The sequence below is a fragment of the Helianthus annuus genome, chromosome 9, assembly GCF_002127325.2.
Source record: "Helianthus annuus cultivar XRQ/B chromosome 9, HanXRQr2.0-SUNRISE, whole genome shotgun sequence".
NCBI classification, from domain to species: Eukaryota; Viridiplantae; Streptophyta; class Magnoliopsida; order Asterales; family Asteraceae; genus Helianthus; species Helianthus annuus.
Window position 1 is genome coordinate 176,378,436 of NC_035441.2, and position 23,015 is coordinate 176,401,450.

At 35.1% G+C, this 23,015-nt stretch overlaps 3 protein-coding genes across 3 annotated transcripts; 2 read left to right on the forward strand and 1 right to left on the reverse strand.

The window, feature by feature from the left end:
- Positions 1 to 2,643: 2,643 nt before the first annotated feature.
- LOC110876801 (protein NRT1/ PTR FAMILY 2.10) lies at positions 2,644 to 3,144 on the forward strand. The gene has a single exon (XM_022124963.1). It carries the CDS (start codon positions 2,644 to 2,646, stop codon positions 3,142 to 3,144), a length of 501 nt encoding a protein of 166 aa, XP_021980655.1.
- Positions 3,145 to 14,120: 10,976 nt separating this feature from the next.
- LOC110879688 (protein NRT1/ PTR FAMILY 2.9) lies at positions 14,121 to 18,857 on the forward strand. The gene is made up of 4 exons (XM_022128200.2): positions 14,121 to 14,437; positions 14,526 to 14,743; positions 14,820 to 15,379; positions 17,775 to 18,857. Exons 1-4 carry the CDS (start codon positions 14,347 to 14,349, stop codon positions 18,676 to 18,678), a joined length of 1,773 nt encoding a protein of 590 aa, XP_021983892.1. The 5' UTR covers positions 14,121 to 14,346; the 3' UTR covers positions 18,679 to 18,857.
- A 45-nt stretch (positions 18,858 to 18,902) lies between these two features.
- On the reverse strand, positions 18,903 to 22,414 carry LOC110879689 (dnaJ homolog subfamily B member 1). The gene is made up of 2 exons (XM_022128201.2): positions 21,772 to 22,414; positions 18,903 to 19,591 (listed from the first exon to the last, which is right to left on the reverse strand). The coding sequence occupies exons 1-2, from the start codon at positions 22,251 to 22,253 to the stop codon at positions 19,150 to 19,152; spliced, it is 924 nt and encodes a 307-aa protein (XP_021983893.1). The 5' UTR covers positions 22,254 to 22,414; the 3' UTR covers positions 18,903 to 19,149.
- Positions 22,415 to 23,015: the final 601 nt, after the last annotated feature.

Consider the following 23,015-nt stretch of genomic DNA (forward strand, 5'->3'; position numbering starts at 1 on the left):
CCGTTCAGTTCCGAGGTTATGTTGGTTCTCGGATACGCACGACCGTTCCACATCCGGAACGACCGTGCCTTTTCGGATTGGCCTTCAGAGCCTTGCACGCCTGGTTCACCGCCGACACTTTCTTGTTTGTCGGATATGCACGGTCGTGCGGATGCCCGCATGACCGTGCCAAACGCCCAGGTCAGTTTTGTTCACAGAATCTTCGCAGCCTTGTCGTTTTGTCCGGAAAGTCCTCGTTTTCGCTGTCATCTTGTCTGGTATGCTATTTTAGGCCTGTAAACAAAAATGTAGATAATTAAGTATCCGAATGACGGTTTTACGGCCGAAAACGCATTAAATGGGGGTAAAACGGGGGACTAAAATATGTGTAAATTAGCGAATATCAAGGCTGCTGATATATTCTCTAGAGATGATGAGGAAGTTCAGCTTGTGAATTCCACAACACAGAATGATGCGGAATTTCCGTTTGTAGATTCCATGATGCAAAATGAGGATTCTAAACTGATGACGTATCTTTTGACTTGAGAGACGATTCTCCATCTGCACGTGATACAGAAGTTCAATCCTTGAATTCGATGACACGCAATGAGGATTCTAAAACTTATATGAGTAGGGATTCTTTGAAGCACTTATTTCTTATATACGATTTAAATTTGTTTGTTTGTTTGGTTTACTTATTAAATTTTGATATATTTATAGGTCGGATGGGACGAGTCAACTACTGGTGAGAGGCAGTCACGTGTATCGTTATGGGAAGTCGAACCGTTGACAGCCTTTCCTATGTATTCATCGTTGTTTCTTCTTCGTTTGAAACGACCTTTGTATCCTGGACCTTCATCTTTTCAAGGTAACTGAGTCGGTTTGATCCGTAACCACGTCTTTGCATGGTTAAACCTATTTATAATTATTGAATAACACGGTTTTGGAGATTGTATGTATCTCGTTCCTATTTAGCAATGTTCTCAGGACCGGACCGAACGTCAAAACCGGTCTCCTTACCTGTCCATTGGTCGGGCCGGTCGGATCGGATGTAAGAACAGTTATGCCGTAAATATTATAAAAATAAATAGTTTAAATTTGAAAAAAAAGTTAATTAAAATCCAGCTCAACCCTTAAAAAATATGGTCAGAACCCCGGTCCGGTTTTTGAAACACTGCTTTTTAGTCTCTTATTATTTAAATGTAACTTTTGTTAATTTGTTCTATGCGTATAGACAACAGAGATGATGCATGGATGAGAGGTGAAATTGCCGAGCAAGCGCTCCATTATTCGAGTTTTCAATCGAGCGGTATGTTTCCATGGATGCAGCAGCAAAGGTTAGATCCGTCACGTCTCCAAAGTAATCTTAATCAGCAATATCAAGCAACATTGGCAGCCGGTATACGGAATGTCGGAAGTGCAGACGCTTTGAAACAACACTTATCAAGCAGCATTGGCAGCCGGTATGCAGAATGTCGGAAGTGCAGACGCTTTGAAGCAACACTTGTTGCAATTTCAGTAGCCCGTTCAATATCTTCAGCATTCGAGCACCCAAATAACTCACCAGTCAACTCCACAGCCCTAAATGATGTATTTACTAGCCGTAACCCAGTACATAATAGCCCCATCTTACAGCTATATAGTGTTATATTTTCCAGCCCTAATCCACTACATAACAATTCAACTAAGTTTCATCTTGGTTGCCCAAGTCATGTAATTCGTTAAGAGTCAACATCGGCCATTGAAACCTGGATTGCTCTTTCAGACTGCTTCAGTTGGACATGCCCAAGTTTTCCTTTATAATATATCATATTTTTAACTACTTAAAAATGGAGACTTTTAGTCACATTGCTAGCTGGTTAGAGGTTTTCTCAGTGAGTTTTTTTGTTTTGTAGAGTTAAGGTTTTCTCAATGTGCTTTTTGTTTTGTGTGGGATAAGTGATCGGCTAATGCTCTGATTGTTTAATAAACTTGTTGACTGAAAATTAGGATTTCTAGGGTTCTTAGTTTGAATTTGGGGATTTTGAATATTTGCTGAAGGTATATATTACTGATATCCTTGTGAGTTTACAATATCACCCTTTTATTAATTGGTTTGGTTTATATTAACCATTGAACAAACTGGTTAAACTGGTGGATGGGGTTGATTAATAAAATCAAGAAACACATTGTATCAGATGATGATTTCCCATATTAGACTTTGATGCACACAAGGTGTTTGTCACTCCCGTAAGCCATCTTAGGAGGGGAAATATATAAAAATCCTTAGAAAATAAAAGAAGAACTATACAATATATCACGAGAGGATTGATAAACTAACAAAAACCAGTATTGCAATGCAAATTGTCGCCCCCGCTGCATCAAGCGGGTTTCCTACTAGTGTTACAATATCGATATTATGCCAGCACTCGGTATAGCAACCGAATACGCATAAGATGATATCTTCACGAGTTTTACATCAATCAAAAACCATAAAAATGAATATTGTTATCGGTACCGATGTTGCCCGATCGGTATCGATGCGGTTTTTCATGGCAACGTTAGACAAAGACACCCGATATAGCCTAAGCCACAAAAAGAATACTCTGAAAGATAACAAACAAAAGGCAAGGTATTTCAGTTCTCCAAAGGATTGGAGTTGGAATAGGCATCGGCATTTTCACGATGTTTGTGGCAGCTGTAGTTGAAACGAAAAGAAGAAATGTAGCACATTTAAAGCCAACATTGGGGATTGAAAAAGGAAAAGATGTGATTTCACCAATGTCAGGCTATTGGTTGGTAATTCAAATGGTGGTTACCGGTATCTCAGAAGGGTTTGCTGTAATCGGGATTGTTGAATTTTTCTACGAGCAGTTTCCAAAAAACATGAAGAGTTTTGCGGGTTCTTTCTTCTATTGTGGGTTTGCTATGTCAAGTTATTTGAGCAGTATCTTGATATCAATTGTTCATAGAACGACTAATGAAGGTTTGGCAAGAAATTGGTTAGCTCAAGATTTAAACAAAGGGAAATTAGATTACTTTTATTACTTATGCATGGGGTTGGAGGTGTTGAACCTTATATACTATTTGATGGTGGCAAAATGGTATAAATACAAAGGAAGCGGAGATGAAACCATTGACGTCCCACTAGAAGACATGCCAACTACCTACAAACATGTCGTCTAAACACATATCCTATCTTCTACATGCATGTCACTAACAACTTGTGTGACAATCCGTAATCTCGAGGTAAAAACCCTTTGTTTACACACGTATAAATTAACTTTTATACTTATCTTATTTAGATAAACGAATGACTTTTGTGACAAGTTAGTTATGTTTTTTTTTGTTTAGCAAAACTATATATTATACGAACGAATATTCGAACTAAGATTCTTATTATTCGTTTGACCTGACTCAAACTCGCGAGGCCAAAATCCAAACAAATTGTATATAATTATGCACCTCTAGGGACTCGAACCATAACGTGACCCGACTAGCATCCACGTCGGCCCAACATGCTTCGGTCCACATATCAAACCCAAACCGTTACTCACTCCACTCTTATCCCTTGCGTTTTGCTTTGGCAGCCCAACCCGAACACCCCCTTTCGGCCCAGGTGAGGCGCGGCCCAGCACCCGACCGCCACTCGCCCTACTCCCCCTTGTGTTTTTCTTTTGGACAACCCACATCGGCCTACACCCCTCCACTTTGCACCAGCCCAAACCAAGCCCAACCTCCCCCTTGTGTGATTCGCATGCATGTATGTGTGTGTTCAGTATGTTGTGTTTCAAAAAAAATAAGAAACCCTAGCACTCCCTCAAAGACTTATGGCAGCAAGAAGACCCCCCCCCCCCACCGTCGCAACCCTCTCTCGCTCGAGCTCTATCACTCTCCCCCTCTCTCTCTCTCTCTCGCATTCCTCTCGTTATGGTTAGTGTATCTTTGTGGTTTTGGTTAAAGGTTTATTCTATACATAGCTTCGTTTTTAATTCTTGATTGATCCTTGATGTTTATGTGAATGCTTATAAGCTAGGATTACTAGAAAACGTGTTTCAATGGTGAGTCGGTCGTATGAGTGTTTGATGAATAACTAGGGTTTTGTTTTCGAATTCAAACTTGTGTTTAGTGATAGTGTCTAATGAACATGTACGATTTGTTTTGAGTTATCTCGGCTGTGATTATGTATAAATAATGATTTTGATATGTTACGATGATAATGTGTGGTCTAGTGTTCATGAGGATCAAGTATAATGCGTATTATCGAATATGTTGTATAGGCATATGTTGATATTATTGATGTTTGAGCATGATAAATCCGATATAAACAACACATGACCTGTTGTGATTAGTGTTTATATGTCGAAGGTTCACTAGATAATTGTTTGCGGGATCGGATAACGAAAACAGTAAGCTGTCTAACAGTTACAGCCGACTTTAATCAGCTGTAACTGGGTCATAACATAATGAAAACTGTATTTTCTTGAGTCCAAAATGTAGTATTTTGAAATATGCTTCAAATGGCTCCAGAATTACATTTTTGGACGTCGTTTGATATTTTAAACAAATTATTTCGTTTCAGTGGTCAAAGATGCATTTTTCTGCAGATTTTATGTGTTGTGTTTTATGTCATATCTCGGTGTATACTTGGAGTTTGGTCATGAAATTTATATAATAGATATTCTTAGGTGTCCGTACAAACCTCCAAGTGGAATCAGATCAATCGTGTAATCGATGATTTCTAAATAAATTTTTCCGTAAGCTGCAGTCAGTAAGTGATGAATCTGGCCACTGCATAGTAAAATATTTTTCTAAATTTTTCGGCAAAGAGTTAGACCTCAAAAATTTAACACAAGGACAAACTCACCGAGGGGTACGTCTCATAAAAATATCATAATTTTTGAAACATTGTAAATATGGTAAATGAGCTTCCTAAAAGAGCCAAATTTCAGTGATTTTGTTATGCATGATTTATAAAGCGTATAAGAGTCGAACTTGCTATTTTTGGCGTCCGCACTTGCTTAGCGATTGTATAAATAGCGTATGTCATGCCGTAGGCTATATTATGAACATGTGCATGAAAACCACACAGTAAAATATTTTGTGACAACTTGTTCGCGTGCTATTTGCTAGATACGTGTAGGACTTGCGTAAATTACATAAACACCCCCTAATATTCTTGGTAACCATAATAGGATGTGGTTGACCATCCTAGCTCGCATACCCATAATCTACCGAGCTAATCTAAAGTGAGTTCACACATTTACTAAAAGTATGCATTCCCGGGTTTGGGAACTACTCTATCCCTAGTTTGGGACCACCTTATATTCCTGGGTTGGAATACTGTTAAATAAATACCGTAGTTTACATTTCATGTCTTTCACGTACTAAACCAAACTCTATTTGTAAAGTCCCTACACATTATTCTGATTAGTTTCTCGGTTTGGCAAACGGGGTATTAGTTGGTAGCGCTATTAGGTACGACAAACCACACACCGTGCTAGGAGCGGGGCGTGAACTATTGACCTTGACTTTATATCTGATGATAGACATTGATATGGGGCACAATAACTTACTAAAGTCAAGTATTTGGTACTACACAGTTTAGTAGCTTAACAGTGGGTTAGCTACCCCTGACATGTTTTAATAAACTAATGTATTTAAAAGCTTACTTTACTTTACAACTTAAACTGTGAACTCACCAATCTTTGTTGATACGCTTGTGCATGCTTTGCAGGACGTTAGGTACCGCATGGGAGTTTGCAGGATTGGAGTGTCGTGGCTACAGTAAACTATTGGTTTTAAGTTTATTAAACAATGTGGTTTTTAAATAATGTATGGATTTTTACAATTTGCTTCCACTGTTGATTTGAACTGTGTTTTAGACATTTAAAACCTAATCACTAATCGTGTTGATTGTGATGAATTTTAATAATTTTAATAATTGTTCAACATGATTAGTGGCTTGATCCTGGTCAGTTGCACGCCTCGCGGTAAAACTCCACATGTGGATTTTAAGGGTGTGACAACTTGGCCTTCCTTGAATATATCATCGCCCCAATATGGGTTCAAGTTCTGCTTAAAAGGTATCAAGATAGATAAACTCACTGAATTTGAAACATCATAATTTCGAAGTACTAAAATAGTAAAATGTTTCATTACATGCGACACAACAGGCCTATGAATAAAAATAAATAGTTGTAATGGCATCGTATGAATCGATTTGATACCGGCCAAACAATATTGGTACCAGTTTCTTTTCTTTTTTTATGGTTTTTCTATCAATGTAAAAGATATGTTGAAATCCCCTTGGATATATCTATTTTGGTTGTTATGCCAATACTATAACAAACTTAATTAGTACCGTAATGAAGTGACCCAATTTATACGAAGTGGAATTTAACCTTGATAATCAGTAAATATATAAGATGTGCGTTCATTTGAAGCGTATGAACGACTTTGATGTTATCTTTGAGATGGACTGGTTACTTAACTTAGCACCATATAGCTTTTGACTGTTATTCTCCACACGTCATCCTGTTTTGGTCCATCTTAAAACCCAACATCGTAAGTATCTTAGGACTAATTCTGCACTTTGAGCTCGTAAGCTAATCTCGCACGGTTGTGCTAAGTCTTAGATTTGACTACGATATCTCAAGTGTTTTTAATACTAATAGTCACCATGTTGTCTGTGAATATACTTGTGGGTTTTCGAATGAACTATTGGGACTACCACTAGACCGTTGATTGTGGTCTTCAAAACAAAAATGTATCGTATAACTTTCTAAAAAAGAACACTTCAATTGGATCTAAAATTGATTTTATATGTTGCTTTTTTTTTTCAAAATTGTGAGAATCTATGCAAATTGCAAAAGTTGAAAATTTCAACATTACGGTCCTTCCCTAATTCGACCCAATCCTCTACTTGCAGCCTTGTTCATGATTCAAACCCATATTAACCGCTTTTAAGATGTTAGAAACTTAAATGATAATGATTATGAACCAAGAGATGTTTTTTTCATCCAAGACCTCATTAAGCCGTTAGCCACATGCATGACTACAAACTTGCTCAAAAGCTTGAAAATTATGCAACATCATTTAGGATTAAGAAAAGCAACTAGGAAGAAGGGATGAACTCCTTTCAATGCTTGAGGATTGCAAGAAGCTAATTCTTTTAACGCTATCTAGTTTCAGTTTTCTTACTTTGTTAGTTTTCTAGTTTGATTCATTAAGAACACATATTTTTTCACACACAAACTTCATGCACTATGAATATGTCCACCACCAGGGTTGCCCCTGAGAATTTGAGGGCCCATATGAGTTATATGCAACTAGAAAAAATGGACTCCTAAATATAAACTTATATAATAAGCCATTGATTAATGTGGAGCTAACTTAATTGATAGAGGTTCTTGCCTCTTAGTAAGAGGTCTTGGGAAGAAGTAGATTAGGAATTATTTTATGTAATTTAGCAGCATGTAAATGTTGTCATTCAAAAAAAAAATCAATAATCAAACAATAAAAGGGCCCTTAAATGGGCCAAAACTAAAATTTATTTATGTAGTAGGTTTCTTTTTAATTTTTAATTCTTTTTTATTTAACTACATTTTTATTTAGTATTTTAATTAAATAAATTTAACATTTAAAAGATTATAAAGTTAAATAAGTAAGAAAAAATAGTTAGAAGAAGAAGAAGAAGGGATCCGTTGCAGTTCACAATTTCATGGATTGCATCTGGGCCTTTTGCTAGTGGGCCTTTCTTTCAATCTTTGATACATCAAAATGGGCTCCCTAGTTCAAGATTTCAATGAATCCAATTGCCTTGCGTCTTTAAGTGCGTCATGGACGACTAAAACAAAACATAAATAATCGGGTGAAATGGAAATGTCAATTAACAATCATGTATGATAAATAATCTTGGTCACAATACTGGGCGTCTATCTTAGCCATGTCCACGTGTCCTTAGACTTTGGAGACTCCTTGCAAAATAAATAAATATTCAAAGATTACTGAGAATGATCAAGAAGAATCAATAACTTGATAAGTAGTTCATGAAATGTAATACAAATAAACAAAACTAAACTGATTACACAAAAGAATCTCGCTAAGTATCACGAATTTAACAAAACTCTCAAATTTCAATTCCATCGAATTATATATGTTCTTGCATTATGTTCTTCTAAATACCAAACTTTTAATGCATTAACGGACTTGTCTTCTTCATTTCCCATTTTCAAACCCCAACCAAGTGCGCATGCAGGGCTCTACGTACATCACGTCGGTTGAGTTCGTTAACGGTTTCATCTTCCATACAAACATCAACCCTCCCAGTTACTTGTGGAAAACACAACATAATTTCAAATTCCGTATGATGTTCTCTATGTGTGAGATGGTGAACATGTGTAAAGATTATCTTTCAACAAACAAATTTCTAAATCAAGTTGGTATTTTTATTAAAAAACCACTTTTTAATCAAAACCAATTTTATATAATTGTTTTTCTTTTTCTTTTTCTTTTTTTTTCAATTTTTTAACGGGTTCATGTGGAGCAATGACCTAGACTCTTAAGAGTAAAGATGGTATGCAAACATAGAGTAACAACATATTAACCCTTGAGTTTAAAATTGTAGCATACTTCGAAACTGGATTTCCTAGCGACATATTGCACAAGTATGAAAATAAAAAAACGTAGAACAACAATTTGCTTCAAATTATAAAATGAAAAACAAAGACTTCAACTTTTATGTTGGTGAAACTAAATTGATGAAGTACAAAGACGTAAGCACTCGTCAACAATCAACACAAGTTCAATGCTTGTATATAACAAGTACTTCCTAAAACTTGTAATCAACATGGGTAGATTAATAAAAACATTACTCCTTCGAATATGTTGATAGATGAATATAAAAGTGCTCCTTGATTAACAAAACAAATTTAAAAGTCTAAAACTAAATATGGTACCTTATATTCCATTTTATTGTGCTTGACGTAAACTTTCAAATGTAACTCTCTCATTACATATATGCCTGACTGAGCTACAAAAGTATCAACACAACAAACAACTTAAAAAAAATAAAAATAAACTAGAATTGAGACCCGCCGCAATGCGGCGGGGATTCTTTAGTTATGACTAAGTCGATCTAGGACTCGCACGTTATGTTAAACCTGTCAAACGGGAAAAATAGACGATGTAAAAACATTCACCCACACACGCATGTTGCGTCATGTTAACTCGCAAAATTTAGAACGAATCGTAAAAAAATTAAACAAAAGACGCACGTTGCGATGTGTTAAGGCACAAAATTTAGAACCAAGCATAAAGCGAAAAATTTGTGGAAAATGAAAACTGTAAAGGTCCAAAGTTGAAAGTAAAAAAAATTGTGAGGATAGATTGCAAAAGATAAAAAGTTTTGGGTTAAAAGTAAAAAAAAACAAATAGTTTCAGGTTAAAAGTAATTTATGAAATACTTTTGGTTGAAAAGTAAAAAAATCAATTTTTTTTGGAAACCCCCAAAGCCAAGGTTACGACAACCAGATGCATAACGATTTTTTTCTTTGGAAAACCCCCAAAGCACACGCCGCGTTGCGACGGGGCGTAAAACGGTGTCAAATAGTACTAATGTCACACAACCGTTATCGACCACCAAGACGACTCGACCTAGGGTTTGCGTGTTGCGACGAACCTGTCAAACATGGAAAAATAGAGGTAAAAACGTTGAACCACACATGTACATTGCGTCGTATTAACTTGCAAAATTTGAAACAAAACATAAAAAGTTGAACCACACTTGTACGTTGCGTCGTATTAACTCGAAAAATTAAGAACTATACGTAAAACAAAATTTGCCAAAGATGAAAAGTATAAGTGACAAAAGTTGTGAAGTTGAATTGCAAATAATGAAAAGTTTTTGGTTAAAGTTAAAAAAACAAATTATGTAGGGTTAAAATTGCAAAAGGTAAAAACTTTTAGGTTAAAAATAATGAAAAGTTTGGGTTAAAGTTAAAAAGACAAATTATGTAGGGTTAAAATTGTGAAAGTTAAAAACCTTTGGATTAAAACTAAAAAAGGAAGTTTTTTTTTTAAAAAACTCACAAAGCACATGTTATAAGTTGTTATGCACAAAAAGTTTGCTTATTTATATATGGAATAATGTTATATGATACCACTCTCTGGGTTTAATCATGGATGTGGTATCGTTTCTTTGAAACCAATTCAAACCATTAGAAAACTGAATATGGAAATATGAATTGTGTGTAGGAGAAAAAAAACATCACTGACAACTAACTTGAGAGGATAACTTTATTAAAGTAACCCAAAGAAAAAGATAATGTCTTTAAAGCATCTATTTCACTTGTAAATAAGCACAATTTGGTCGGGTACTTATGTCATTTGACGGGCTCTGTTTTGGCGTGTAAATATGTAATGTTCATTTACTGTTTTATCACACGGATTTGGCAGCCTCAAACAATAATAGTAACAGAAGTGAAAAGTGGGTTACAATTAGAATAAAAGTAACATTTTGTGTAAACATAAACATATCCAATTGTATTTTGTAAAAAAAACTTGAAACTTTTAGACTAAAAAAACGTTCGAGGTCAACCAACTTGAATCTGTTTGACTTGTATCAAGAATTCAAGATTACCAATTATAAGGCTAATGTACATAACCTTCTTCTTTCACCCATATGTATTCATGAAGCTATCAAAACAAAACCTTTTTTTTACCAGCCAATCTAACTTTCTAACTTTCATTAATACTACTGGAGAAGATGGTACAACAATTCACCCTAGTAAGCTGCCGATGGCAACTTAAAGAGAACCATCCATTTTACCAAAAAACTAATGGCCCCAATCTTACCCCTTTAATATACACCGAGCGTCATGCCATTGGACCATGATACTGAACTGCATTCACCCTACCTTGTACTTCTTTCCGCCAATAATGTAAACCGCACCGCATATATATACTGAACAACCGTCGATAGAATTATACCCACAACCACCTAATAATGAACACAACAGTTGCCTTTTCTTAAGTTCTTCCACATTTTCTAAAGCCCCAACTTAGAATTACCAATGATGAAAAGTAAAACACATGCCTAGTTTGTAATCTTCATATTGTGGTTTATACTCCAAAAACCAACACAATGAGTAACTGACCCGAGCCTGAAACAATTAAGGAACCTGGTCCATTTATAACACTCGCCTCACTTCACACACTATTAACTGTTGCTGCCTTATACGGGGAGAATTATAAAGGATTGACCAAGAACCTCTGTGCATCTCTGATTACTTTGTTTGGTGAAGTGCCTTTCACCGCATGGGATATCGAATACCCGTCTGTCATACCTTCTTTAGGACATCAGCAGTGCCTAATCCTCCTTATACATGCTTCACAGTTTATCAAATGAACTTTTTCCTTTATGGTCTTGCTTTAGATAAATATAAGCATCCATTCTTTGAGCGATACGGTGAGTGTACTTTTGTGATTGTTTCCAAAGACAATCTGAAGTTAAGCAAGCACATTGATCCACCACACGGCACATTCTACCTAAAGCAATTCAGAATCCATCACTGCCCTTTAGGCCTTGTGCCTAGCCCCCTTTGAAAGTAAACCCATGATCCATTTTGTGATTGAAACACCTCTGAAGGGCGAGATGAGGCCCTACATCCATCTAATATCGCTTATCACCTCAGAGGCACATATAACACCCCCCCTCCCTGACAAAGACTCACACCACGCGATACCAAACACGAGCTGGCGCAAAGATTACCTCATAACATCCCACTTAATCCTAATCTTAACAGAAGGGTTTCCATTAAACAGAGGTAAAGATCATCAAAAAGATTACATAATCTTCAGAAAAATACAACACGTAAAAGCAGATCACACCTTATTAAAATTGAATGTCGACACGAGACATTATTTTTTATTTTTTCTGCTGACCGTGATCTGTAATAGAGACAAAATAAAATTGTGTTTCCAACTACCAAATTAATTTGCTTTTAGATACAAACTCTACAAAATTAAATAAAATAAATAAATAAATACAAATTTAATATTGAGAGTGATACGAAAACGACATAGAAGAAATAGAAGCAGCATTGATTATAAATTGGAGGTAATACTTCATATGATCTGTCTCCACTTACAAAAGAACACATGGTAGAGAAAATCAAGTTGCTTTTTGCTTGTTACAAAACTAATAATTAATAACAAATTTTTTGGATATTTCGGATCGAGTTGTTTTTTATTTTTTTCTGAATGTGTACACTAATTTAATATCAACTAATATATTTGAAACTTATTTTTGTATCTGTTTTATCCTGAATTAACCCATGGCTTTATAGCCTAGTGGTATTTTAGGGGTGAGATAAGACTTTGGACCAATAGGTCCTGAGTTTGATTCTCACAAAAAGGAGGTTTTCCCATATTTATTGTGTTTCCTCCTGAATTGGTGTATAGGCATTATGCCTTGTGGAGATGGATATGATCGGGTGGTTCTACTGGTGGCACGATCATACTCCAGTGGTCCGTTAGTGATCCAAATTTGCCGTTCAAAAAAAAAATCAAAACAATTAAAATCGACGAATCTAACCCATAAGTTTAGTTCTTACCCATTCTTGGCAAAGGGTAAGTAGTTTATAGATTACTATTATTAAAATAATGAATTTTTAACTGGAAATAGTATAATGGACACGCCCCCGTCATGATCATGACGAAACACCTACAGTAATAAAGTAAAGGAAACTAAAAAGAAAAAAACTAAACTCTTAATATACGTTGGTAATTACCAACACGGGTCAATGTGAGATTGACAGATTATCCAACCACTTTAAAAACTTGTTGGTCTTTTTAAATTTGTCAATGGTTTGTTGGAAATCACTTAGGATATCACCATGGGTTGTTAAAAAAAATTGCGGTTCGGAGCTCGCTCGAAGTTTGCTCGAATTTAGCTCGGAAAAAGCTTGTTCGTTGTGGCTCGGTTTGAAAGTGAGCCGAGCCGGCTCGGCTCGGCTAGAAAGTGAGTCTAGCTCGGCTCGTAACGAGCCGAATTGGCTCGATTTGGCTCGCATACCGGCTCGGCTCGGCTTAGCTCGGAATAACTTACTTTTAATATATTTTATATATATATAGTATAATATATCACAAAAAAACTGATTATTATTTACATATAATTATGAGTGTAATTTGATATCTATAACATATTTGAAGGTTGATTACCATGCTAATGACCTTATATTGTATTTCGTTGAAACTAAGAACTTATTTTGTGTTATTGAACTTGATTTTCGTTTGTAATGTATTAAGTTGAGCTTATTTTAGATATGTTCTTTTGAATTATTGAATAATATCTTAAAATACTGAATTTTGAAAGCCATGTATTAGTTTTTCTTTTCAAAATCGAGCCAAACCAAGCCGAGCCGAGCCAGCTCGATTTAAAACCAAGCCGAGCCCGAACTTAGATTTCCAGCTCGGTTTCAAATCCAAGCTAAGTCGAGCCAGCTCGGTTTATAATCGAGCCGAGCCTGAGTTTTGCCCCGGCTCGACTCGGTTCAGCTCGCGAATAGCCCGACACCAATGAAACTTTAGGGTTAGATTTCTGATAAATTTAATTTTAGGCTTTTAAGTAGTTGCAACCTAAGTATAATTTACTAGGGTTGTGTATGAGTCGGTTTGATTCGGTTTTTATCATTAGTCATAACTGCTAGTTTCGGATATGGAATTTTGGTAACCATAACCATAACCAAACTTCGGTTACGATTAATCGGTTATTAAGTCGGTTATGGTTCGCTTTTGGTTAATTTCGGTTAAGTAACCAAGTAAGCTTTAAAATAAATATGGTTGTGCGTGATTTGGACATAGCTTGAGTCTTTTTTATAAGATAACCAAGACTAAACTTTTTGGTTAAACTACCGATGTGGCGTTCTTTTTTAACAAGGAAATTCTAACAAAAAAAAAAAACATTATGATCATAAATTCTTCATCAAAATAAAGGGTATATTCATTAAGATCATTTTGTTACTAACATACTTTTATCTTAGTAAAAACCCTCTATACAGTTATGTAATACATAAATCCATTATATAAACCTAACATTACAAGTTCGGTTCAGTTTCGATTATATCACTAACCTTCACTCACGAACATTGTTTTCACCATCAAATGGTGATTCTAAAACTAGTCCTGGTCCCGGTAATAAGCATAGACTTTTAAAGAACAGTAGTGTGTACACAAATCATACAAATTTCAGATTTAGATGTGCAGTTTAAAAAAGCATTATTAATTAAGTTAATAATAAAAGGTGTATATATATATAAGCAAATCTCACAACTAACAAACACCAAACCTACTTCCATCACGCTCATTCACAGAGTAGCTTCAACAATGGAGAACCAGAAAGACGAGCAGCGAGTACCAGACGACAACGAGCCTCAACTCAATTATCCAGGAGTCAAATCCATGCCTCTCATCATAGGTACATAAATTCAATTACAAATTCTTAGCAAATCAACACAAACGAAACTCGAAACTCACTGAACTAAAAATCATACAAATTCTGTCAGGAAACGAAACATTCGAGAAACTCGGAGCAATTGGAACTCTTTCGAATCTGTTAGTATACTTAACAACGGTTTTCAACATGAAGAGCATAACCGCCACAACTCTGCTTAACATCTTCAATGGCACCACAAATTTCTCCACTCTGATCGGTGCATACCTTTGCGACACATACTTCGGTCGTTACAAAACCTTAGGTTTTGCTTCGATCGCTTCATTCGCTGTAAGTTCCTCAAATTTATTGTATATTGAATTTTCTATTCGAATATGTTATGATGCTCTTTTCTTTTAATGGTTAGGGTTTACTACTGATCGATTTAACCGCGGTTTTTAAAGGCCTGCATCCACCTGAATGCGGAAAGAAAGAAGGCAGTCACTGCACCAGCGCCACACCGGCGCAATGGCTGTTTTTACTAACCGGTTTCGCGTTGTTGATAATCGGAGCGGCTGGTATACGGCCGTGTAATCTAGCATTCGGGGCGGATCAGTTTAATCCGAACACGGAGTCTGGTAAAAGAGGGATAAACAGTTTTTTTAACTGGTACTTTTTTACGCTCACGTTCGCGCAGATGGTGTCGGTTACGCTTGTGGTTTATGTTCAGTCTGATGTTAGCTGGCCGATCGGGTTAGGGATACCGGCGATTTTTATGTTTATATCGCTTGTGTTGTTTTTTGGTGGTACGAAAATGTATGTTAAGGTGAAGCCGCAGGGGAGTCCGTTTACGAGTATGGCGAGGGTGGTAGTCGTGGCGGTGAAGAAGCGACGGTTGAAACTACCGCAACAACCGTGGTTGTCGCTATTTAATTATCGCCCGCTGAAATCTATTAATTCAGCTTTACCACACTCGAATCAGTTCAGGTTAGTACTCGTTTAACTAAGTACATTTTCAACCGCGAAATTTCTATATAAATATTAAAAACGGTATAAGAAGCTAAAACTAATTATTCTCGTACAACTAATTATTTGCATGTTCTTGTGATTATTCCTGATTTAAGACATTAAATTCTTGTGTGCACTTCGATGAGATCCAAACTTTAAAATTCCCTTCAAATGATTCCAGCTTATAAAATATTAGCCCCCATTCATCATTTTCTAACATCTAAGAATTTGGGTGCACGTGTAGACTTCTTAATTAATTTAAGTGCACCTATGTTAGAAAAGGATCAATGGGGGTCAATCTTTTACAAGTTGAGTCGTTAAAGGAAATTTTTAAAGTTGAGATTATTATCGACGACCAACAGGTGAAACTTAGCATTATTAAAATCAATAACCTAAAAAAATGCTAAACTTATTATATGATAATTCTCTGACAATCTGACATACAAACATATGCAATAAAAATAATTAATTAATTGCATATGGACAATTGTAAGAGTGAAAGTATATGAATTAAGTCATCGATATATAAATTATTATGGTTCCTTATCATATAATAAAATACAAAATACATTTTTTTAACTATTTGATATATTAAATAACTTTTTAACAAACATGTTATAAACGACAAATAACTTTTTTATCTTTTTTTTTTTTTCGTTCAAAAAAAGGTCACATGTTCACGAAACACCGGTATTTGACCTGAAGTGTTAGGTTTTAAGAAAATTGAATGGTATTGGACCAGCTTAGAATGTTGAAAAGGATGGGCACATTCACTCAATAACGCGAGTTCACATTTCAAAGGTGACGTAACATCAATGATTGTTGGTATTTTCACACTTGTAATTTATTAGATATTTTTTCCGAACAGCAATAAAAAGATTTTTATTAGAACAGTGCCAGAAGGAAAGGAAAGGTACAGCCAACGGTATTTTGCATAAAGGATTTAAGATTTAAAAAAAAAAACACTAATTATCTTTCAAATTAATAGACATGAGGAATTGAGGATTTCGTCATGTAGTCATGCTATTAATCCAAATACACTGTAAACAGGGGACCTAGGTAGAGGTTTAGGTGGACGGGTGCACCCCTTAAAAAAGTAAATTAGTGTATTTTATATGATCAAATCTTAATCACACACCTTAAAAATTTGGTTAAACCTCTCCCCTTTGAAAATATTTTATAAGTCTGACACTAACTGTAAAGACTAAAAAAATGTTCATTTTAAAAAATACCTAAAACTCACCAAATAAGAAAACCCAAAATCAACTAAAAACATTCATTCTTAAAAACACCTAAAACCAATGTTCATTTTAAAAAATACCTAAAACTCACCAAATAAGAAAACCCAAAATCAACTAAAAACATTCATTCTTAAAAACACCTAAAACCCAATAAATTTTACCATAAATTAAGTTGCATCCAATAAAAAATATTGATAACAGCTAAGTTGGTGATAGGTTAATAATGAAATACAGATGATGTATCAAAAATCATAAATAAAGAAAATAATATACTTTAAATAAAAAAAGTTGATAATTGAAAGATATGCTTCAGTAATTTAATGGGCTCTGATATACAATAATAGAACCTTTTGAATACTGCCTTTTTCCACACGACTTTGGATACTCCCTTTTTCCACACGACAGGTCAAAAGTCAATTTTTAATCAACCACCTTTAGCTAGTTGATGACCTAAGTTGCATTATTAATATCTTGAACTGAATGTAACCTAATATCTTGAATTGAATGTAACCTAAGTTGCATTATTAATATCTTGAATATAACCTAAGTTGCATTATTAATATCTTAAATGAATGTAACCTAAGTTGCATTATTAATTTCTTGAATGTATTACACTGGAAACAAACTACTTATCTAGAAGAAATTTATAACTAAACTTCATGAATAATAATTTGACGTTATATTTAAAATAACGAAAGATTGTTCATGAATTAATAATCATAATCAACCACTTTGACTAGGTGATAACCTAAGTTACATTAATAATATTTTGAATGTGTCCCTCTAAAAAAACAAAGTCACTTTTCTAGTAGAAATTTAGATTATACTGTATAAATAATAATTTGATATTAAATTTTAATATAGTTTTAGGATAATGGCACACCCCTGATTGATCTTTTGTCACAATGACAAATACAACTCATATATCTTTTTTACATTAACTATACAACTTGTATACATATATACGAGTCATATATAGGACACATCACCCAACAAAGCATATATGACCTGTATAGATGTATACGAATTGTATATTGGGTGTTAAAAGATCCAACTAGGCGTACGTATAGTATCACCCTTAGTATTTCAATATAGATTGGTTAATCAATAATCATACATTAATTTTGTGGCAGCTTTCTTAATAAAGCGGCAATCATTACACCTGAAGACAAAATCAACCCAGATGGATCAGCATCCGACCCGTGGAAACTATGTAGCATCCAACAAGTAGAAGAACTGAAATGTGTACTAAAAGTTGTACCCGTATGGGCCGCAGCCATCACATACTCAATAGCAATGGCCCAACAAACCCAATACGTTGTTTTCCAAGCCCTTCAATCCAACAGAAAACTCTTCAACTTCCAAATCCCAGCTGCTTCCTACACTGTATTCACCATGATCACTTTAGTCATCTTCGTACCCATATACGACCGCATCATCGTCCCCCAGCTCCGCCGCATGACTGGCAAGGAAGGCGGTATATCACTCCTCCAAAGAATCGGGTTCGGGATATCGTTAACGGTTTTAGCTTCACTCGTTTCGGCTTTGGTAGAGGGAAAAAGAAGAAACCTAGCACTTACAAAACCAACATTAGGTTATGAACCTCACCGAGGGGAGATTTCGTCAATGTCAGCATTATGGTTGGTTCCACAACTATCGTTAGCTGGGTTTGCTGAGTCGTTTACTTCCATCGGTTTGGTTGAGTTTTACTACAAACAGTTTCCTGAAAACATGAGAAGCGTTGCCGGTGCGTTTTTCTTCTGTGGGATGGCGGCATCGAGTTATTTAAACGGTTTCTTGGTGATGATTATTCACCGCACGACAGAAGGTGCGGCCACTGGAAACTGGTTGCCAGAGGATCTTAACAAGGGTAGATTGGACTACTTTTATTTCTTGATAACTACTATTGGAATCTTGAATTTAGGCTACTTTCTGGTTATTTCAAGGTGGTACAGATACAAAGATACCAGTGCTGTCCATAATGGTGGTGCTGCCATATTGGAGATGGAGAAGAAATCTGATAAATCTCTAGTTTGAAAACTAATAACTATATTTATATATAGAAAATGACACTAATAGAATCTAGATTATCAAGCTATAGGATCAAGTCAAAGTGTACTAAGATTATATCGATGTGTATGTATGTATGTATGATGATCTTTGTTTGGCCTCTAAACCAATCTATGCAGTACCCAGATGAAGTTATTAAACTTTCAGCTGTGATTTTGAAAAGAATATATAAAACGGGTAACACATAAAGATGAAAATTTAATCCTGTTCAATTTCATATATTGGCCTCCGGATATTAAATAAGTATCAAGAAACACCAAGGGATGATACGAGTGAAACCAATGGCTCAAACCGTTTCTTCTTTGAGCACGTTTTCACTAACCGATGTTACAAACTGAATCATATACACGATTTTGACACGGGTCTTTCCAAAAAAATGACTTTGACCTTTGAACTTTTTTATACTTCCAGTAAATAAAAAGAAAAAGATATTAATATTTAGCTTCCGCCCAGAACCCTCTTCAAATCGGATTTTTGTTCAGCAGTAAGCCTTGACGGATACCTGACATCAAATTTGATCCTCAAGTTTCCTTTCTTTCTAGGGTCTTTGGATATCGGCATTCCTTCGTTAGCAACGGTTAGCTCGTACCCTGGGTTGACCATTTCTGTGACCGGGACCACCAAATGTCTTCCATCAAGAGTTGTGAGTTCGACCGTCTTTCCAGTGAGAGCTTCCAATAGTGATATTTCTTGATTTACCAGTAAATCATTACCTTCCCTTGTGAAAATATCGTGTGGTTTTTCATCGATTATAAATACAAGGTCAGCTGCTATGACACCAGGTTCTTGGTTACCCTTCTCTGGGAAGGTAATTTTTGTGCCTTTTTTCCAACCGGGTTTTATCTCGATGGTTAAGATCTCCTCCACAGTCCGAATCTTGCTGCATCGCAATTAATAGATACAAGCCTCAAAATTGTGTTATTTAATGATTGATTTTACTACAACTGTAAAGAAAAGTACCTCAATTGACAAAATAGTCTTTCGTTTTATATTTTTCTTGTGGCGTTATGACTCGCAAGTAAAATTTTGTTTTCACACACTTCTTGTGCAGAACAGTCATTACATGAATAATTAACATGACCCATAGACAGCATATGTATTTGTAATTATTTCTGTTTATTAACTCAGTCTATTTTTAAGAGTGTCACCTTGTGAATGTAAAACCTTTTTTAATACTTTAAATTCTTGAAATAAACTAGACAATCAACATCAACGAATTTATACGATTAATACAATTTTCTTCTAAACTTTCATCATCGATCGGTTTAAATTTTTTTTATAATAAATAGAAACCTTTTTAAAAACTCTTTAAATTGATCAAATTCTATTTTGAAGTGAAGAATTTGCTTGATCTGCTATATAAAATAAGTAATCAATTTTAAAACACATTTTAGGGGGTTTTACAATTTCATTCTAAACATTTTCGTGAAATCTTTCTTTTATTGCTATAAGTATAAAAATTTTTGAGGCCTTCTAGATTTAGGAACCTAAGGCCCTAGCTTCCATTTAGTATACGTTAAAGCTACTTCAAGATTAATTTTTAAAACTTCACAAGGATACTGCTGTTTAGAGGCTTAGAGAGGAATAGAAAGCAAGAATGAAGATAAGTAAATTTGGTTGGACTTTTGAGCAATATTTTGTTTGAATGTTACCATTAATGTTGAAATATTATTACACATGTTGATTTAAGCTTACATGAACTGGACTATATGAATATATGCATGAATTGATGTATGTGATCTATGAAAAAAGTCAAAGATTAGGTAGCTCCTAGAAGAAATTAGAGTAGCCCTATGTATGCAAAAAGTAAATGAAATAAATATAGAACAATATCAATTAAAAGAAAAGGTCAGATTCAGTTTACATTAACTCTCACCGGTATGATCATCAAGTTTGACAGAATAAGTTTCAAATTTGTAATAACGCGTAGAGATTCCCTGAAACACGTGTTATTTCAAGTGTGTAGTATTACATTTTAAAACTCTTGAATTGTCATAAAATGTTTGCAATAAAGATCAATTATGTGTAGAAACTTGAAACAGGGGATTAAGATATCCTGTAGAAAAATTGCACATCACAAGTTACAGTCTGGGATGTTACAAAAGCAACCTAAATATCCAGCCAAATGAATTCGAAGATTACGAACTGATACAGAACGGAGAAGATGAAATTTATAATCAATTAAGCTCTGATCTCATATACTTCTTAAAAATACTTAAAAGTACAAATAGAAAAGACTGGAATGAGAAAATTTAGTGAAACAATGTATTCCTAATCATGAGGGCCATGACTGCTTTAAGTAACACATATCCGAAAAATAAATAATTGGGTAAAAGAAAAACTAAATTCCAAGATTGCTCACTATTAATAACTAATGTAATCAGAAGCGTATATCCATAGCGAGTTCTGGTTAGGAAACATTTTTCATTCAGCGCATCTACATGGTCGTTTGTTTGCCTTTTTGACAATTCAATTATTTCAGTCTTTCATTCTTCATCAAATAGGGTATTGAATAAATGGCCAGTCTAGGAGTAGAAAGTATTTATTCAAGCTACATACATGCTCAACGGACACTTACATTGAATAAGCAATTCCAAATCCCAAGCTAGCTAATTAGATGCAGTTGATCCTAAATAATGACGCTAATAAGTTAATCAATAAAACATGAGGTTGAATTAATGGTATGAGATGTTACACCGTGTCTCGCATCCATCATGCTTGTAGTGTCTACCAGTTGTTCTGTTCCTATATACTATCAAAAACCATCCTCCCTCGGGCTACAGCCAGACATTGTAACATTCTCTTAAACACTTGATATTAGGATGTGCATATATAGCGTAAAGCGGTCGGGTAAAGTCGTAAAGATTTGGCGTAAGGTCATAGGAAAGGCTCCTAGTCCTTCCTATATTAGCTCAATTGTTGTTACTCAAAAAATGTGTAATCTTCTACAAGCACTATACCAATCATAGCAAGTTTATTATAAACCTCAAAACAACACACAACTCACAAACATCACCACTAACCACCATAAACAATAACCGAAAAGGTGGAAAAACATACCCGAAAGAATCAAGAACCGTCCTGGAGATCTTCATCTTCTTCTTAGCACCCTTATAAAGATCAAGCAAGCTACAACCCAACACATTCTCCACAGCCGGAGCCTTCTTCACCGACGAACTCTCCCCATTCCTAAATCCAGCATCAGATCCTCCAAACAACTCAGCATATATGTCCTCAGCATCCCTAGGGTTAAACCGGAAATTAGGGTTAGGGTTCTGGTGATTGTTATTGTTGAAGCGGCGGCCGGACTTGAGAGCCTCTTCGCCGTAGAGATCGTAGATCTGACGCTTCTGAGGGTCGCTGAGGACGTCGTAAGCTTCGGAGATCTGTTTGAATTTGGACTCTGCGTCGGATTTGTTGGTGTTAGGGTTTTTATCGGGGTGCCAGATCATGGCGAGACGACGGTAGGCTTTCTTGAGGTCGTCGTCGGTGGCATTGCGGTTGACTTTGAGGATGTTGTAGTAGTCGATTCCCATATGCATGGATTGGACAAATGTGGGGGTGGTTGTTTGAGAGTGGCCGGAGAAGAAGACGTGGTGGTGGTGGTGTGGCAATGGACATGTTGTCAACCACGTAGGTCCACCCACACCTGGAATTTATTTCTATTCCTCTTTCGATTGCTATATCCACGTGTTGCGGGTGCGGAGTTGTAAACTATGCTAACTAGTAAGTAAACAACGACTAAATAACAAAATAATTGTAATTTTATACTGTCGGGTGACATAAAACATAGGCAACCGTAAACTAGCATAAAACACATACAAACTCGTATTTATAGGGAAACTAGGTTAGTTCCCCGTGTGTTACACGGGTTGAACAATCTAAACTATATGATAAATATTTTTTGTAAATGCAAACCAAACATGGAGACGTTTATATACCAAATTTACATAAATGAGTTAATATAAAGATGATTTATGTTAGTATTATAAATTTCATCAAAGAAACATGTAATCTTTGAAAATGATGCAAAAATAAATATATTATATTATATAATACTTATTATTGTATTTACGTATTACATTATATTAATGAGAAATAAAAAGTTACAATTATAATTTTCACATTACCGAAAATAATTTGAATCCAAAAAATATTTACATAATTATTAGATTTTTAGCTTGATTCTAGCGACGTATTGCAACATTTTGTTTTATATATATATATATATATATATATATATATATATATATATTTAAAGTTAGATAGTAATAAATTATGAAAATAATATGTTGAGTAAAGTA

Coding starts and splice junctions, on each gene's coding strand:
- LOC110876801 (XM_022124963.1), top strand. CDS start 2,644: ATGTTTGTGGCAGCTGTAGTTGAAACGAAAAGAAGAAATGTAGCACAT.
- LOC110879688 (XM_022128200.2), top strand. CDS start 14,347: ATGGAGAACCAGAAAGACGAGCAGCGAGTACCAGACGACAACGAGCCT. Junction 14,438..14,525: donor ATCCATGCCTCTCATCATAG/GTACATAAATTC, acceptor AAATTCTGTCAG/GAAACGAAACATTCGAGAAA. Junction 15,380..17,774: donor CCACACTCGAATCAGTTCAG/GTTAGTACTCGT, acceptor ATTTTGTGGCAG/CTTTCTTAATAAAGCGGCAA.
- LOC110879689 (XM_022128201.2), bottom strand. CDS start 22,253: ATGCATATGGGAATCGACTACTACAACATCCTCAAAGTCAACCGCAAT. Junction 19,592..21,771: donor ACGGTTCTTGATTCTTTCGG/GTATGTTTTTCC, acceptor ATTGCGATGCAG/CAAGATTCGGACTGTGGAGG.